Here is a 17,849-nt window from a genome sequence, read left to right on the forward strand (position 1 = left end):
GGGCTACGGGAAGGCCCCGTGGATCGAGCAGGGAGCTCGACCTCCGACCTGGCCGGTGAGGGCTGGTGAGCGGCCAACGGCAGCTTTCCTCGGGACCGGGGCCCCAACTCGGGCGGCCCACTCTGTACCAGCATGACGAGGATGTCGCGCGCTGCCTGGGCTGCCTCCAGCGTGGACGGAATCCTCATCGTCAGGGAGGCGCGTGCGGACGGGGCCGGACTACTCCGCTCCGCACGAGTCGGAGGTCTGGGTCCTGAGGGGGATCGTGGGCTGCCCAACTCGGGTCTGGCCTCACCCGTGTCCTTGTCTCGGCGCCACTGGGTCTTGCCTTGCTTCTTGGCAGGGGAGCGGTGCTGACTGGTGGATGGGGCTTCGCTCCACACCGAGGACGTGGTGCCCGGCGCCGGGTCAGATCGGCGCGCCGGTGCCGGAGCCAATGCTGACTCAATAAGCAGGGCCCGGAGTCGGATCTCACGTTCACGCTTAATCTGGGGCTTGAAGGACTTACAGATTTTACAGTGCTCACTTATGTGAGCCTCGCCCAGACAGCGAAGACACTCGGAGTGTGGATCGCTTCTGGGCATGGAATTGTGACAGGAGTCGCACGACTTGAAGCCTGGGGCTCAGGGCATGCCCCGAGCCAGGCTACTAACTGTAGAAACTAGTAACGGTCGAAGATCGTACTACTAAGGAAGACGCTGCAGCAATGCTTGTGCACAAGTTCAGACTACCTTCACTAGCGGCAAGAAGGAACTGAGGGTGGGGGGAGCGCACAGCCCCCTTTATGGCATGATATAGAGGTGCCACTCCAGGGGTTGCAGTGGCGCTCCCCCACTATGGGTACTGCTAAGGGAAAAACTTCCGGCACTGGTGCACGTGGCGAGCATGCACACCTACTGTGGAATACACATGAGCAATCACTCGAAGAAGAACAGAAAGTTATATTTTTAATAGCAGATAATGTACTATATTAAGCATTTCCATCATGAAAGAAAAAAGAATAATGTAATTGTTTTTAATAAAAAATAAAATTTTATAAGATTTTATTAACTGTTTGAATCAAAATGCATATCTACAGCTACACGTATATAGATAACTGCTCTGTAATGAAAATTCATTTCAGCATTAGAAAAAGACTAACTCCCAAGTGGTGAAACCACTGATGTGTCTAGTCAAAGACACCTGTACTTAAACATATAGAGCTCAAGAGACTTTTATAAATTCAAGGCCCTAGAGACCCACACTCAGGAGGTGACCCTTTATTTCTTACACATCCAAAACTTTCTTCTAAGTACATTTTTAAAAATTAGGTGGTAATGAAAAAGAAATATTGTTTTTTTCAATTTTCAATTGTCATTTTCAATTCCATGTAACTTTACAGGAAGCCTGATTTATTTGGGATTTTCCAAGGTCTTTCTCCATTTTGAGAACTAAGTCCATGGCAAACATGAAGGTTAAAAATGTACTTGAAACATTTTACCTTTCAGATAAGACTAAAACTACAGAAGGTTTCAGCCAAACACGGAAAAAGAATTGGCAAAGTTAATGAGAAAATGAAAATAAAGGTTTAGAATTGAATGTCTCTTTTATAGTTGTTATAGAACATCACTGTGGTAGAGGAAAACAAGAAAACTGGAGCTCAGATTTTGCATTTGAATTAGCTAATTATGACTGCGTATGTGTTAATACATATTGCAAGTTACATTTTTAAACATCAGCTTCCTATTTTCCTCTTTGAGAATTGTAAACACAAAAAAATAAGCTTTTTTTAAACAACAGAAAAGCATATTGTTTTGCATTAATGGGAGTTGCTTAGATAGGTCCCTGTGAATATTTACCCCACACTAAGAATGGAAAGACTTTTTCATTTACCTCTGGGAGATTTTCTATGAAGGTGTGAATATTTGCTGCTTTAGCTGCCTCTTCAACTTCCTCCTGACTGACAACCCTACTGTCGTCTCCGTACTGGATATTTTCAGCAATGCTGCAGTCAAACAAAATAGGCTCCTGTGACACAATACCCAATTTGGACCTTAACCATTGCAAATGCAAAGACTTGGTATCGAACCCATCTGCAAACTAGAAACAGAAAAAGGGAAAAATCATTCCCTGCAGAATGCAATACTCCTCCTCAGGTGTACAATGTACATGTGAAACACCAATCTGTAAAAATCCTCTGACCTGTGTTAGAGTTACAGTAAAAGTAAAGTGGTCAGTGAACCACTTCTGATCAAATAATAGATGATCAGATCTTTCATCCAAAATTGAACTGAACCAAAACTCTTTGAAAATTCAAAGGAAGCTCAGATAACCTTTTCCTCTCAGAAGTATTTTTTTGTGCACATCTGCTCTGCTAGCTTTCATAATAGATGTGGAATTGCCATCTGTAAAGAGATGTGCCCACAGAATTTCGATCTTTACTGATGAGGGCAGGGACCAGATCTCATGAGAAAGTCTGTTCATGAGCTTCTTAGATCTAGACAGTTGAAGAGCTCTAATAAGAATCCACATCTTTGGGCATTTATTGAAACATCCTTTGACTCACCATCTCTAGGCTATTCTTCTTGGAGCTCCCATCATCATTAATAGGACTTGCATCAAAAGTCTCATCAAGTGAAGAATTAGACCTCAAATTGTGTCATGTTAACATGACTACAGGACTAGTGACAAGGGTTACATTATGGGAAGTATATTCTAATGCCCCCTCCAATATATCAAGTAAATCAACAAAGAGATGCAAACTACTGATCTAAAGCCAGGACGGGGAGTCAGAAGATCCAAAGTTCTACTCCCGGCTCTACCTTAAGCAAGTCCCAAGTCTTCTCTGCAGTACCCGGACCCGTAACAACACTTATCCACCTCAAAGGGGTGTTGTGCAGATGATTTAATGTTTGTAAAATACTTTGAAGAACAGTTCTATAAGCTCTAAGCCTTAATAGCTTCACAAATCTCTTCTTACCACTTGTCCTGCCATAGGGTCATAAAATCTCTCCAGCAGCTGAATGGATGTGCTTTTGCCACAACCACTGCTCCCCACCAAGGCTAGTGTCTGTCCTTTATTAACCTTCACGCTGAGTCCTTGCAAAACTTGAGCTTCTGGTCTTGTAGGGTATACAAAATGGATGTCCCTGAATTCAATGTTACCATCAAACTGACTCTGGAAATGGTAAAAAATATAAATGTATGAAAGAAGACCTGTCTATCTTGTACAGAAGCATCAAACACAACTCAGTATGGTCATTTAAATGGAGGAGTTGACAAGTCAGTTGGAAATGGTATGGCATTTTCAAACCCAGAGCATTTTTGTCAGTTTATTATTGCTTAAATATGCAGTGACATTGGATTGGTATCTTCTGTGTACAGGACCTCCTTCTTGAGTTGTTCTTTTCTGCATCTCTCTCTCATTTATATCATTCCCTTTCAGCCTGGTTCGCATGGACTATCATTACTTTAGGTAAGTAAACAACCCTAATACCTCTCTTTTATGTCATCAATGCATATAATCCAGACACTATCATTGTGCGTGGAATACATAGTTCCTGCCCCTGGGAGTTCACTCTCTAAATAGTGTAATTTCAACACATAGTACACAGGATGAACATAGTACAAGGTGAACATCAGATCTCAGATTGGGTTAAACATTTTTACTTTGGTGGATTATTCATAGTTTTCAAGGACAACTATGTATTAAGTGTAGGTTTGAATAAGGAAAGGGTAGCTGATTGGCTCTCTTATGTAGGAAGGGAGCTCTGCGTATAAGAGGTAGCAAGGAAGAAGACTTGAAGACAAGGGCGAGTGAAGGAGATGTTAGGAGAGACTGCGGGAGCCTCCTCTGATGCCTGGGGGATGGGACAGCTCCAGGAGCACAATACCAGCACTGTGAGTACAATGGGCTCTTACAGCACCTAGAGAACTGGACTTTCAAGGTTTAAACTCTTTGGGCCAAATCTTAGCTGCACTGAAGTCAAAGGCAGCTGCTTCACTGGCATCAGGATTTGGCCCCGAGTGGTTTCACTTTCAATTAACGTCTTTATCCGCAAGAAGATATTTCCCCTGGAGCATTAGTAGTCTGGGTATGTGCAGCTGATTCAGGAAAGTAGTCAAGCACATGTGTGACTTACAGTTGTGCACATGAGTTACTGGCATGCTTACAGTATGTGCCTGAGTCCTTTTCTGAATCGAGGCCACTATCCAAAAGCTAGAATTCTAAAGCAATTTCAAGTTTCTGAAAGGCTGGTTCTGCTTGTAAAAGCATTTATGGAAAGCACTGAGAGACAATATGAAATGTTTTCAATTTACAAATACAAACATGAGTTTCTAACTGTCAACACTGGACTTTGAGAGACAAGCTGGGTTCTTTCCATCTCACGTATAATCACCAGGAACAAAAGGTTCTGCAGGCCAAGTTACGTCCTCATTAATACTTGTGCAACCCCTTTGACTTGAATGAGGTTACACAAATGGTGTATGCAGTGTTGTTATAGCCATGTCAGTCCCAGGATATTAGAGAGTCAACATGGGTGAAGTAATATCTTTTATTGGACCAACTTCTGTTGGTGAGAGAGACAAGCTTTCGAGCTTATACAGAACTGAAGAAGAGCTCTGTGTAAGCTCGACAGCTTGTCTCTCTCACCAACAGAATTTGGTCCAATGAAAGATATTAACTCACCCACCTTGACTCTCTGTTACACAGATGTAACCGACTGGAACTTAGGGTATGTCTACACTATGAAATTAGGTCGAATTTATAGAAGCCGGTTTTATACAGTCGATTGTGTGTGTCCCCACATAGAATGCTCTAAGTGCAATAAGTCGGCGGACCGCGTCCACAGTACCAAGGCTAGCGTCGACTTCCGGAGCGTTGCACTGTGGGTAGCTATCCCACAATTCCCGTAGTCTCCGCCACCCATTGGAATTCTGGGTTGAGATCCCAATGCCTGATGATGCAAAAACAGTGTCACGGGGGGTTCTGGGTACATGTCGTCAGGCCCCTCCCCCTCCGTCAGAGCAACGGCAGACAATCGATTCGCACCTTTTTACCTGGGTTACCTGTGCAGACAACATACCATGGCAAGCATGGAGCCCGCTCAGCTCAGCTCACCGTCACCATATGTCATCTGGGTGCCCGCAGACATGGTACTGCATTGCTACACAGCAGCAGCTAATTGCCTTTTGGCAGTGGATGGTGTATTACGACTGGTATCCGTCGTCGTCGTACTCCTCAGTGAGTTCGGTCAGAGGCACCTGGGCAGACATGTTTTGTCTCCTGGAGACTCAGTCCTGCCGGCAGTCCTATTGAACCGTCTTGACGATGATGGCTAGCAGTCATAATACAGCATTTTCTGCCAACCACCCAGAAGATGCCAATGGCTATCAGTCATGCTGCACTGTCTGCTGCCAGCTTAAGATGTAAAAAATAGATGGACCAGATTTGTTCTGTATTCATTTGCTTCCCCCTCCCTCCGTGAAATCAACGGCCTGCTAAACCCAGGGTTTTGAGTTCAATCTTTGGGGGGGCCATTCTGTGTGACAGTTGTTTGTGTTTCTCCCTGATGCACAGCCACCTTTGTTGATTTTAATTCCCTGTAAGCCATGCCATCACTCGCCCCTCCCTCCCTCCGTCAAACAATAGTTTCATGCCTTTTTTCAGCCCAGACGCCATAGCACTGGGATCATGGAGCCCGCTCAGATCACCGCGGCAATTATGAGCACTATGAACACCACGCGCATTGTCCAGGAGTATATGCAGAGCCAGAACATGCCAAAACAAAACCAGGCGAGGAGGCGATGGCAGCGATTGCAGCGCAGCGACAAGAGTGATGAGGAAATTGACATGGACATAGACCTCTCACAAAGTACAGGCCACAGCAATGTGCAAACCATGGTGTTACTGGGGCAGGTTCATGCCGTGGAATGCTGATTCTGGGCCCGGGAAATAAGCACAGGCTGGTGGGACCACATCGTGTTGCAGGTGTGGGACGATTCCCAGTGGCTGCGAAACTTTCGCATGCATAAGGGCACTTTCATGGAACTTTGTGACTTGCTTTCCCCTGCCCTGAAGCGCCAGAATACCAGGATGAGAGCAGCCCTCACAGTTGAGAAGCGAGTGGCAATAGCCCTGTGATAGCTTGCAACACCAGACAGCTACCGGTCAGTCGGGAATCAATTTGGAGTGGGCAAATCTACTGTGGGGGCTGCTGTGATCCAAGTAGCCAACGCAATCAAAGAACTGCTGATATCAAGGGTAGTGACTCTGGGAAAAGTGCAGGCCATACTGGATGGCTTTGCTGCAATGGGATTCCCTAAATGTGGTGGGGCGATAGACGGAACCCATATCCCTGTCTTGGCACCCGAGCACCAACCCAGCGAGTACATAAACCGCAAGGGGTACTTTTCAATGCTGCTGCAAGCCCTGGTGGATCACAAGGGACGTTTCACTAACATCAATGTGGGATGTCCGGGAAAGGTACATGATGCTCGCGTCTTCAGGAACTCTGGTCTGTTTCAAAAGCTGGAGGAAGGGACTTTCTTCCCGGACCAGAAAATAACCGTTGGGGATGTTGAAATGCCTATTGTGATCCTTGGGGACCCAGCCTACCCCTTAATGCCATGGCTCATGAAGCTGTACACAGGCAGCCTGGACAGTAGTCAGGACCTGTTCAACTATAGGCTGAGCAAGTGCTGAGTGGTGGTAGAATGTGCATTTGGACGTTTAAAAGCGCGCTGGCGCAGTTTACTGACTCGGATAGACCTCAGCGAAGCCAATATTCCAATTGTTATTGCTGCTTGCTGTGTGCTCCACAATATCTGTGAGAATAAGGGGGAGACATTTATGGCGGGGTGGGAGGTTGAGGAAAATTGCCTGGCCGCTGATTACGCGCAGCCAGACACCAGGGCGGTTAGAAGAGTACAGCAGGGCGCAGTGCACATCAGAGAAGCTTTGAAAACCAGTTTTGTGACTGGCCAGGCTACGGTGTGAAACTTCTGTTTGTTTCTCCTTGATGACCCCCCCCCCCGGTTCACTCTACTTCCCTGTAAACTAACCACCCTCCCCTCCCCCCTTCGAGCACCGCTTGCAAAGGCAATAAAGTCATTGTTACTTCACATTCATGCATTCTTTATTAATTCATCACACAACTAGGGGGATAACTGCCAAGGTAGCCCGGGAGGCGTGGGGGAGGAGGGATGGAAAAGGACACACTGCAGTTTAAAACTTTAAAACGTTAACACTTATTGAAGGCCAGCCTTCTGATGCTTGGGAAATCATCTGGGGTAGAGTGACTGGGTGGCCGGAGGCCCCCCCACCATGTTCTTGGGCGTCTGGGTGAGGAGGCTATGGAACTTGGGGAGGAGGGCTGTTGGTTACACAGGGGCTGTAGCGGCGGTCTCTGCTCCTACTGCCTTTCCTGCAGCTCAGCCATATGCTGGAGCATATCAGTTTGATGCTCCAGCAGCCGGAGCATCGACTCTTGCCTTCTGTCAGCAAGCTGATGCCACCTATCCTCTTCAGCCCGCCACTTGCTCTCTTCAGCCCGCGATTCAGCCCGCCACCTCTCCTCTCGTTCATATTGTGCTTTCCTGTACTCTGACATTGACTGCCTCCACGCATTCTGCTGTGCTCTGTCAGTGTGGGAGGACATCTGGAGCTCCGAGAACATATCATCCCGAGTCCGCCGTTTTCTCCTTCTAATCTTCAGAAGTCTCTGTGAAGGAGAAACATTTGCAGGTGGTGGAGGAGAAGGGAGAGGTGGCTAAAAAAGACAAATTTTAGAGAACAATGGTGTAACGGGGTGGTTACCCCGCTCCTGCCTGAGGGGTTTAAAACAGCCCTGGCAGAGGCTGGGGCAAAGGGAAAAGCTACTGGGCTGATTGGGGAAGTAGCCACAGCTGGGCCACACCCCAATCAGGCCCCAGCTGGCCCTATATAACAGGCAGGGAGCCAGGCACTCAAGAGTCTCTCTCTGCATTCAGAGAGAGAAGGGCCTGGCTGCAGGGAGCTTGACACAGGGTACCTGAGTGGTGCAGGGCTGGGGAAAGGCTGAGGAGCTGGGGAGCTCCAGCCTGGAAAGCCCCAGGCTGCAGCCTAGCGTTGGGCTAGAAGGTACTGGGGGTTGCAGAGGGCAGCCCAGGGGTAGGCCAAGGCAGCAGGTCCAAACCCAACCTTACCTGTGATGAGTGGCCTATACTGCAGTCTGCCCCAGGGAGCGGGAGCTAGTTGGTGACTGGCAGTAGCCTAGTGCTGAGGCAAGGTGGGGATAGTGGGTGGGGGTTCCCCAGGGAGGGGAGACCTAGCGTGTGGGTACTGCCAGGGGGAAGCACCCCGAGCAAAGGGGCACCGGGGTCCTGGGAGGGACACAGGAGCCGAGAAGGAGAGAATGAGTCGGATCACCGGCCTGCAGAGGGTGCTCCAGAGGCTGGTGAGCTAATTCCCTAGAAGACCAGCAGGAGGCGCTGCAGGGGTGAGTCCGGACCCTCTTACATATGGTGGAGAATGCGGGCATAGCGGTCCGCCCCTGACACAAGGGGCCAGGGCAAGGACTGTGGACTATTGCCCAGCGCAGAGACTTGAGCAAACACACGGTGGACCCAGAATGCGGGACTATTATTGGAGAGCCTGTGTGGCGCGTCTCGCCGAGCAGCAAGCCAGGCTGCTTCAGCTGCTGCGAGGGAGGGCACAAGGACCTCATTGGGGGCCAGGCACCTTGGGCAGGAGGCCAGTGCCAAGGCCGAGGAACTGTTGGGCCTGTGGGGAACCAGGACACTTGAAGAGGGAGTGCCCACATGGAACTCACAGGGCCCAGGCGAGCCCTGAAGGAAGGGCTGTGCCAGAGACAGACCATGGACAGACTCGAGTGCCCCCTGTGAAGCCAACAGGGGGGCTCCAATTGTGTTGGGCCTGTGGGGAGCCAGGGCACAAGAAGGGGGAGTGCCCTCATGGAACTCGCAGGGTCCAGATTAGCCCTGAGGTGGTCAGGGGTGGGCACTGGCTGTGCCTCCTCTGCCACAAGGGGTGCCGAGGAAAGCAGCCTAGCCCCCAGAGACGGAGGGGGAGGCCAGAGGATCGGGCCGGGTCTGAGACTGCCCCGAAGGAGGGGGTGGTGACGACCAGGGCCCTAGAGAGGGGATTGTCAGGGGCAGGGAGGCCCCAGACAAACCTGGGATCCCATGGGGGAGCTGAAAAGGCTACCAGGGGAACCCAAACCCTGGAGGAGGGGAGCAGGCTGCTCCTTGCACTGGAGAGCCTGCGAGCAGAGAGGGATCTCCTGGGGGCCCAGTTGAGGAAGATGCTGGGCAGATAGATACCCCCCCCTCCCGGTGGAGGGGATCTTGAGGTGGGGGGGGGTGTAACGGGGTGGTTACCCCGCTCCTGCCTGAGGGGATTAAAACAGCCCTGGCAGAGGGCTGGGGCAAAGGGAAAAGCTACTGGGCTGATTGGGGAAGTAGCCACAGCTGGGCCACGCCCCAATCAGGCCCCAGCTGGCCCTATATAACAGGCAGGGAGCCAGGCATTCAAGAGTCTCTCTCTGCATTCAGAGAGAGAAGGGCCTGGCTGCAGGGAGCTTGACACAGGGTACCTGAGTGGCGCAGGGCTGGGGAAAGGCTGAGGAGCTGGGGAGCTCCAGCCTGGAAAGCCCCAGGCTGCGGCCTAGCATTGGGCTAGAAGGTACAGGGGGTTGCAGAGGGCAGCCCAGGGGTAGGCCAAGGCAGCAGGTCCAAACCCAACCTTACCTGTGATGAGTGGCCTATACTGCAGTCTGCCCCAGGGAGCGGGGGCTAGTTGGTGACTGGCAGTGGCCTAGTGCTGAGGCAAGGTGGGGATAGTGGGTGGGGGTTCCCCAGGGAGGGGAGACCTAGCGTGTGTGTACTGCCAGGGGGCAGCACCCCGAGCAAAGGGGCACCGGGGTCCTGGGAGGGACACGGGAGCCAAGAAGGAGAGAATGAGTCGGATCACCGGCCTGCAGAGGGCGCTCCAGAGGCTGGTGAGCTAATTCCCTGGACGACCAGCAGGAGGCACCGCAGGGGTGAGTCCGGACCCTCTTACAAATGGGTACACTCTTTCACGTTAAATTTTGCTGTTCACATTACACAGCACATGTGCTTTCGTTACAAGGTCGCATTTTTCCTCTTATATTGAGGGCCTGCCGGTTTGGTGTGAGAGATCACTCATGTAGTGCCATGGTAAGCCACAGTCTTTTGGCTTTTTTAACCTTCTTAACATGTGGGAATGGTTTCAAACAGTAGCACCCTCATTTCCCATACCAAGCACCCATTGGGTTGGCCATTTAAAATGGGTTTGCAATGTAAAAGGAGGGGCTGGGGTTTCAGGGTTAACATGCAGCACAAACCCAACTACCCCCCCATACACACACCCAATTCTCTGGGATGATCACTTCACCCCTCCCCCCCACCATTTGGCTAACAGCGGGGAACATTTATGTTCAGCCGAGCAGGAATGGGCACCTCTGAATGTCCCCTTAATAAAATCACCCCATTTCAACCAGGTGACCGTGAATGATATCACTCTCCTGAGGATAACAAAGAGAGATAAGGAATGGATGTTGTCTGCATGCCAGCAAACACTGGGACCATACGCTGCCATGCTTTGTTATGCAATGATTCCAGACTACGTGCTACTGGCCTGGCATGGTAAAGTGTCCTACCATGGCAGACGGGATAAGACAGCCCTCCCCAGAAACCTTTTGCAAAGGCTTTGGGAGTACCTGAAGGAGAGCTTTCTGGAGATGTCCCTGGAGGATTTCCGCTCAATCCCCATACACGTTAACAGACTTTTCCAGTAGCTGTACTGGCCACGATTGCCAGGGCAAATTAATCATTAATCATTAAATACGCTTGCTTTTAAACAATATGTAATATTTACAAAGGTACACTCACCAGAGGTCCCTTGTGTGCCCTCAGGGTCTGGGAGCACGCCTTGGGTGAATTCGGGGGTTACTGGTTCCAGGTCCAGCGTGATAAACATATCCTGGCTGTTGGGGAAAGCGGTTTCTCCGCTTCCTTGCTGTGAGCTATCTTCATTGTCTTCATCATCATCTTCCTCGTACCCCGAACCCACTTCCCTGTTGCGTGATTCTCCATTGATGGAGTCAAAGCTCACGGTTGGGTTAGTGGTGGCTGCACCCCCTAACATAGCATGCAGCTCTGTGTAGAAGCGGCATGTTTGCGGCTCTGTCCCGGACCTTCCGTTTGCCTCTCTGGCTTTGTGGTAGGCTTGCCTTAGCTCCTTAATTTTCACGCGGCACTGCTGTGCGTCCCTATTATGGCCTCTGTCCTTCATGGCCTTTGAGACTTTTTCTAATATTTTGCCATTTCGTTTACTGCTACGGAGTTCAGCTAGCACTGATTCGTCTCCCCATATGGCGAGCAGATCCCGTACCTCCCGTTCGGTCCATGCTGGAGCTCTTTTGCGATCCTGGGACTCCATCATGGTTACCTGTGCTAATGAGCTCTGCGTGGTCACCTGTGCTCTCCACGCTGGGCAAACAGGAAATGAAATTCAAAAGTTCGCGGGGCTTTTCCTGTCTACCTGGTCAGTGCATCTGAGTTGAGAGTGCTGTCCAGAACGGTCACAATGAAGCACTGTGGGATAGCTACCGGAGGCCAATAACGTCGAATTCCGTCCACACTACCCCAATTCCGACCCACAAAGGCCGATTTCAGCGCTAATCCCCTCGTCGGAGGTGGAGTAAAGAAACCAGTTTAAAGTGCCCTTTAAGTCAAAAAAAGGGGCTTCGTCGTGTGGACGTGTCCAGCTTAATTCGATTTAACGCTGCTAAATTCGACCTAAACTCGTAGTGTAGACCAGGCCTCATTATCAAGTCTGCTGATGATGCACAAGAAGGAATAGAATCTAACTCACTCTCCCCCACAGCTGCATAGTTTACAGGAGTAAAAAGAAGTGAAAACATACTTGTATTGCTAAAGAAAGCAGTTTAACTCTGGGCTTGTCTTCACTACCAGGGAGATCGACACTGCTGCAATTGATTCAGCGGGTGTCGATAGCAGAGTGCTCTCTGATCGAGTCTGGTACTCCACTGGAACGAGAAGAGCAAGGTAAGTCGATGGGAGAGCATCTCCCGTCAATGCAGCACAGTGAAGACACCACGGTAAGTCGACCTCAGCTACATCGAACCCAGTTACATTATTCATGTAGCTACAGTAGCGTAATTAGGTTGACTTACCCCGGTAGTGTAGATAAGGCCTCACAATACACCCAACAGACAGAACAGGTGAATGAAATGTCATTCTTCCAGTCATTTTTCAGAACAGAACCGCACTTAAAAGTATTCTATTAATTTCTCAAGCAAAAAGGTATTAAATGGCACTGGGCAAATATAAAATTATTAAGTTATTGCTGTTAAATTTTACCCTACCTGTCTGGTCCTGTCTTCTGTGACATTGCAAAAGGCAATTTAACAAGATTAATACAATTAAGGACAATACAGTACCACCAGGTTTGTTAGTTTCAAGGACTTTCTGAATGGCCTTACCAGTTTTGTACCCTCTTCACTATAGCTGTCAATTAAGGGTTTCCGATCCAAAAGCTGAAAGATTCGTTGGGCAGAAACTTTAGCTTTGCCAAAATCTGGTGCCAAAGAAGCGGACTGCCCAACATTCATAGCACCAAATAGAACTGAAAAAAAGGCTCTGAAAATCAAACACAAAACATCTTTCAGTTCATCTAAAGAGAGACTTTTTTATTATTGTTCATAAATTATAAATATTGTTTTCCTTATTTAAAACAAACAGACTTAACACTATCTATAAATCTGAGAATTGTGACTTTTTAGAACTTTATGGCTTAGAAAAATTACACACAAAGGATTAGAAACAGAGGTTTACAGCTACAAATATTTTTATGGGTGACTAATGGTATGTAATTTCTCCATGCAGAAGCATTTCACAAAGCCCATTGTCTGCAATGAAGTGTCAACAGTAAAAGTTTCTCCATAGTAAATAAACTGAGCCAGACTCTATACATGCCAACACACCTGTTTCAAGCTTCCTCTCCCAGAAATAACCCTTCTGCCTGAATTGAACTCCTGACTGGATTCTAAACTGTTGGACCTCTTGCACTATTGCCTCAGTAACTAGACTGATACACAATTACCATGTGTTGAAATCACTGTCTTTGGACTGATGTGTACTCACATAAATACATTTTCAAAGTTTGTATAACAATTAGCAATGAGCCATGCCCCGAATCTGAAGATTGCTGCCTCAAGAAAGTAGTTTGCACATTGGGCTATTCCATAGGTAAGTCCATACAGGGGGGCTTTTGTTAGAGAGTCCCTGATAAAAGAAAAGATTTATGTTAAAGGAAAAAATTGTCATGAAATGCCAAGAGCAGAGACTGGTCGGGAGAAGTTCAGACCTTTGGATTAGGGGTGGCAAACCCTATACCTCACTCACTCAAATAATAAATAATAATAATTAATAAAGCTGCATGCTAGGGGCTCCATGAAGGTGCTTCTAGAGAGAACTTATGGCAAATGAGATCCCTTAATCCCAACTAGCTGTTTGTTAGATAGGTCCTTATGATAAAATTACCTTTAATAGTCAAAACATTTTAACACTTGAATGCTGGTTTCCAGAATAAATGTTTATGGATGGCCAAAGCAATCTGACACAAAGCAAACTGATAATTTCGATAAGTCTCTTATGATCTTTGAATGCTTGAATTTTTGGACAATTTGGATAAATGTAGTGGTCACCATAGAAAAATCAATGTCTACAACACAGCATAACTGAAGCACTGCGGATATTGCCTGTTCTGAGTACAGGAGGGGGGAAAGTAGCAACTCAGACCCTCTGTACAGTGGTGACTTTTAAATGGTGACCAATGTTGTTGTGTGGGACGGTAAAACTGGATCACCTTAATTATGTGCAGACCTTGCTGTGATAAAAGAAACTGGTTCTAGTTCTGACAAAATGATTTGTCAACAGAAAATGCAATTTCTGCACATTTGAAATTTTCCATTGGGAAAAAAGTAACAAAATATTTTATTCTGGGTTGGTTTGACCTGAATTGAATTATTTCTGCTTTGCACCCATAGCCATGTGACTCCGATAATGCATTATGCCACTCAGTCAGAGGGGAGACCACACTGCATCCTGGGAGATGTAGTCCACCCAGGGAGCCTGGCCCATAAGAGAGGCAATGTTCCAAAACAGGGAAATGCAGTTTGATGTTGAACTAGATAGAAACAAAAAGTTTCAGGTCAGTTAAACAAAAGAAAAATTAAATATTTCAATTATTTGGGAATATAAAAATATTTTGTTTTGAGAAAAAAATACAAAAATGGAATGATTTGCCATTTCTAAATTGAATTTTTTGTAAAAAAAATTTCTTTCCGTGAACAAACTTGATATATTTTCACATTTTGTCCCACTTCAGAGCAAAACAGAGGTTGAAATATTTCCCACAGGATAGAAATTCAGATTTTCACTCATCTCTAGTGCTCATATATTTTTTAAATGTTTTCCAAAATAGTTTCTCTATAAATCATAATATTGTGATACAATGACCTGCCAGGACTAGAGGCAAGTGCTAAAGCTGAGAATCCCATTTCTCCAATGAAATATATATATTTTTCTCATTCTGATGGTTTATAGAATATTGAATCATAAAACTGTCATTGGCAGAGGACTATCATTTTCAATCCCTGCTTTAACTTAAAACATATTTAAGGGGAAAGAAACAAAATGGATGGTAGATCATTTCATTTATACCAGGTCATTACATTCTCTCTCTCACACAAATATTGCATCACACCCAATAGCATCTAAGAACATATTTTAAAGAAACTGAGTAAATAGATTTTACCCTGCCAAAATCTTTTCAAATAATTTATGTGTTTAATATTTTCAGTCTGCAAATGAATGTAATATGAATAAATCTTGAGTTGTTTTAAATTAAGAAAATATGTATTCATTGCTTTTAAAAAACAGAATTGTTTGAGAGCAAATCCTACCTGTATGGACCATTCAAACTTGCATTATATCTCTCATAGAATGCATCTTCACTAGTTAATGAAGCCACAGTTCTTATATTTTCAACTGCTTCTGTTGAAATCTAAATAGGGAGACAAGACAGCTATGAAGTATTCTCTTATGTTTGAGTCTCCTCCTACCATTACGTAGTTAGCACATCTGTAGCACTTTTCATCTTTTGCTCTCCAAGTGTTTTTCTTTAAAAAAAAGGAGATTAAGTATCATTCTCAGGGAAACTGAGGCACAACCATTAAATTATTTTCCTAAGGTCACAGTGGTCTTTCTACTAAGTCAACAAGACTGCTATGTGATTCCTAAGTACTCCTCCCCCCACCTGTACATTTTGTTGCACAGCAGCATTAGCTGGCACTTTAGAAGCCATTAAAAGGTAAGAAGTTGCTCCTTGCTCTGAGTACACATATCCCAGGCAGCAGCTCACTGGAGGGCTGCACGCTACCTTGGTTATGCAGCCTGAGCGGCACATTGAGCTGGGTGAGCCCCACACTCCTACTACCCACCCCCAGTGGGGACTCCTGTTCCTGCTTCTGCCAGGCTTCCCCAGCCATGTGCCAGGCCCACCCAGTCCTCCAAAGCAGGCCCTTCCCCCACACACTTTGGCCAGCACTCCCACAGGGGTGACGTGTATTTTTGCTTTTCATTTTCTGGATTTCAGATGTTTAAATTTGCATGATCATTAGCCCCCCTGATCCTGGCTTCATTGGGGGGCAAGGTGAGAGGCTCAGACACTTCAAGAAGAACAGGGTCCCTAGATCCCAGCTCACATGGAGGAGCAGGGCTCCCCCAGATCCAAGCACACACAGAAGGGGAGAATTCAGGGCTGACACCCCACCCCCAAATCCTCAACTTCCTTTGCCACCCCTCATATTCCCCATCCTCTCCTCTCACACTCCCCCAATCCCCACCTTCCCCCTTATCTGAGCTCCCAACTCTTCTTCCCACCCCTACCACCCATCCTCATTTATCCCTCTCCTCATGTGCTGGCTTCCTCCTTTCCCCAGGGGTGCTCAAACCCCCCACTCAGCTCCAGGCCCCGCCCCCAGTCCACCCCTTCCCCCAAGGCCCCACCCCCATCCCACCTCTTCCCACCCCACTTCTTCCTGCCCAGTTCCTCTCCTTCCCCCGAGCGCACCTCATCCCCACTGCTTCCCCTTTCCCCCCAGCACCTCCTGCGCACGGCGGAACAGCAGATTGTGGTGGGCAGGAATCGCTGGGAGGGAGGGGGAAGGAGTTGATTGGCGGGGCCACCGATGGGCGGGAGGCGCTGGGGGGGGAAGGGAGGGAGCTGGCTGCCAGTGGGTGCTAAGCATCCACCAATTTTTTTCCACCCACAGAGTCAGCACCTGTGCCCCCATCCCTTGCTCTAGACCCCAAACAGCTCCCTTCTTCCCACTTACTCTTACACGGCAATCACCCCTTGTAATTAATTTTCTTTTCAAACATAGTTTGAGAGCCTTCTTAATTATCGGCTGTGCTCAGATTCCATTTCTCCAAATTAAAACAAAAGTTTACATTTCATTTTCAGATTTCTGCTCAGGGTGGGCTTAGAACTGCAAAGCGGCTAGAATCTGTGAACTTAATTTTTTTCCCCTGGAGGCTGTGGGGAACCCCATACTCAAATGACCCATCTTTGGATCACTCACCCTACCCTATGCTTTCATGACACATAGCAAATTTCAAGACAATCTGTGTAAACACACAGATTTTAGCATACTTAGTAGTCATCCTTTAAACAGGAAGGGCTTCCCCACCTTAGCTAGAGCAGAGCTGGTGCTCAGTTGAAATGCTGTATAAAATTAGAAGGCCAGTGGAGCAGAGGTGCTCCACACATCCATCAGCATCATAATAGTCTCAGAGAGCTGTGAAATGGCCCATTCATTTCAATGAGATGTTCTCAGCTGAAAGTGAACACCCAGCCTGAATTCAGCCAGAATCTAGCTCTGAGTAGGGTGACCAGACAGCAAGTGTGAAAAATCGGGACAGGGGTGGGGAGTAATAGGCACCTATATAAGACAAAGCCCCGAACATCAGGACAGTCCCTCTAAAATTGAGACACCTGGTCACCTAGCTCTGAGACATATGAACTGCTCCATTCATGCCAGTGGATTTTTCCATTCCCCCTCCCCAAGACTGTAGAGTTTCTGACATGCCCATTCTCAGCTCCTCACCCCTCTCTCAGCAGTGTATTCTTGGGGCATACTCTGAGCATGCCTGTTCTAAGCTTCCCACTCAGTGCACCCGGATTTCCCTGAGCCAAGCTCACATGGGGAGAGGTAGAGAGAGGGGGCCAGACTCCCTTAGAGGGACAAAGCACCCCAGATTCCAATTCATGTGAGGAGGTAGGGAGGGGGGCTTAGATGTCTCCAGAAAGCAATGCCTACTGCAGACCCTGGCTCACATGAGAGGGGGCATGGAAGGCAGATAGATCCCCACGGCTGGGCAAGGTAGCTTCAGAGCCTGGCAAACAGAGGGGGGTCAGGTGCAGGGCTCAGACACCCCCAGAGAGGCAAGCCCCCCCCCCAATTTCCACCTCACATGCAGGGGGTGGACAGAGAAGCTAAGACTCCCCTAGAGAGCTAGGGGGTCCCCGAGATTCAAGCACACACAAAAGGGACAGACGGGGAGAATGTGGAGCTGCCCCTATTCCCCCCAGACCCTCTGCAACAAACCCTCATGTCTGCTTCCCAGTATCCATTCCCCAAACCCAACCTCCTCTACCACCCGTTCCCATTTATCTCCCTCCCCATAATCCCCCCTCTTCTCCGTGCAGCCCCAAACCCCTCTCACCCTATTCCCTTAACTCCTCCATCCCCTAAAAT

General features: G+C 47.8%; 1 protein-coding gene across 1 annotated transcript in view; it reads right to left on the bottom strand.

Moving 5' to 3' along the window:
- Positions 1 to 17,849, bottom strand: part of LOC135873822 (ATP-dependent translocase ABCB1-like) — a 65,442-nt gene that overhangs the window by 7,982 nt on the left and 39,611 nt on the right. Inside the window, exons 14-18 of the mRNA XM_065398436.1 lie at positions 14,994 to 15,094; positions 13,171 to 13,311; positions 12,510 to 12,666; positions 2,960 to 3,157; positions 1,873 to 2,079 (exon numbers count right to left, since the gene is read on the bottom strand). Of these exons, the coding sequence (XP_065254508.1) occupies positions 1,873 to 2,079; positions 2,960 to 3,157; positions 12,510 to 12,666; positions 13,171 to 13,311; positions 14,994 to 15,094 (804 nt within the window). The remainder of the gene's footprint in view (positions 1 to 1,872; positions 2,080 to 2,959; positions 3,158 to 12,509; positions 12,667 to 13,170; positions 13,312 to 14,993; positions 15,095 to 17,849) is intronic.

Source organism: Emys orbicularis, chromosome 2, assembly GCF_028017835.1.
Source record: "Emys orbicularis isolate rEmyOrb1 chromosome 2, rEmyOrb1.hap1, whole genome shotgun sequence".
In the NCBI taxonomy this organism is placed as follows: Eukaryota; Metazoa; Chordata; order Testudines; family Emydidae; genus Emys; species Emys orbicularis.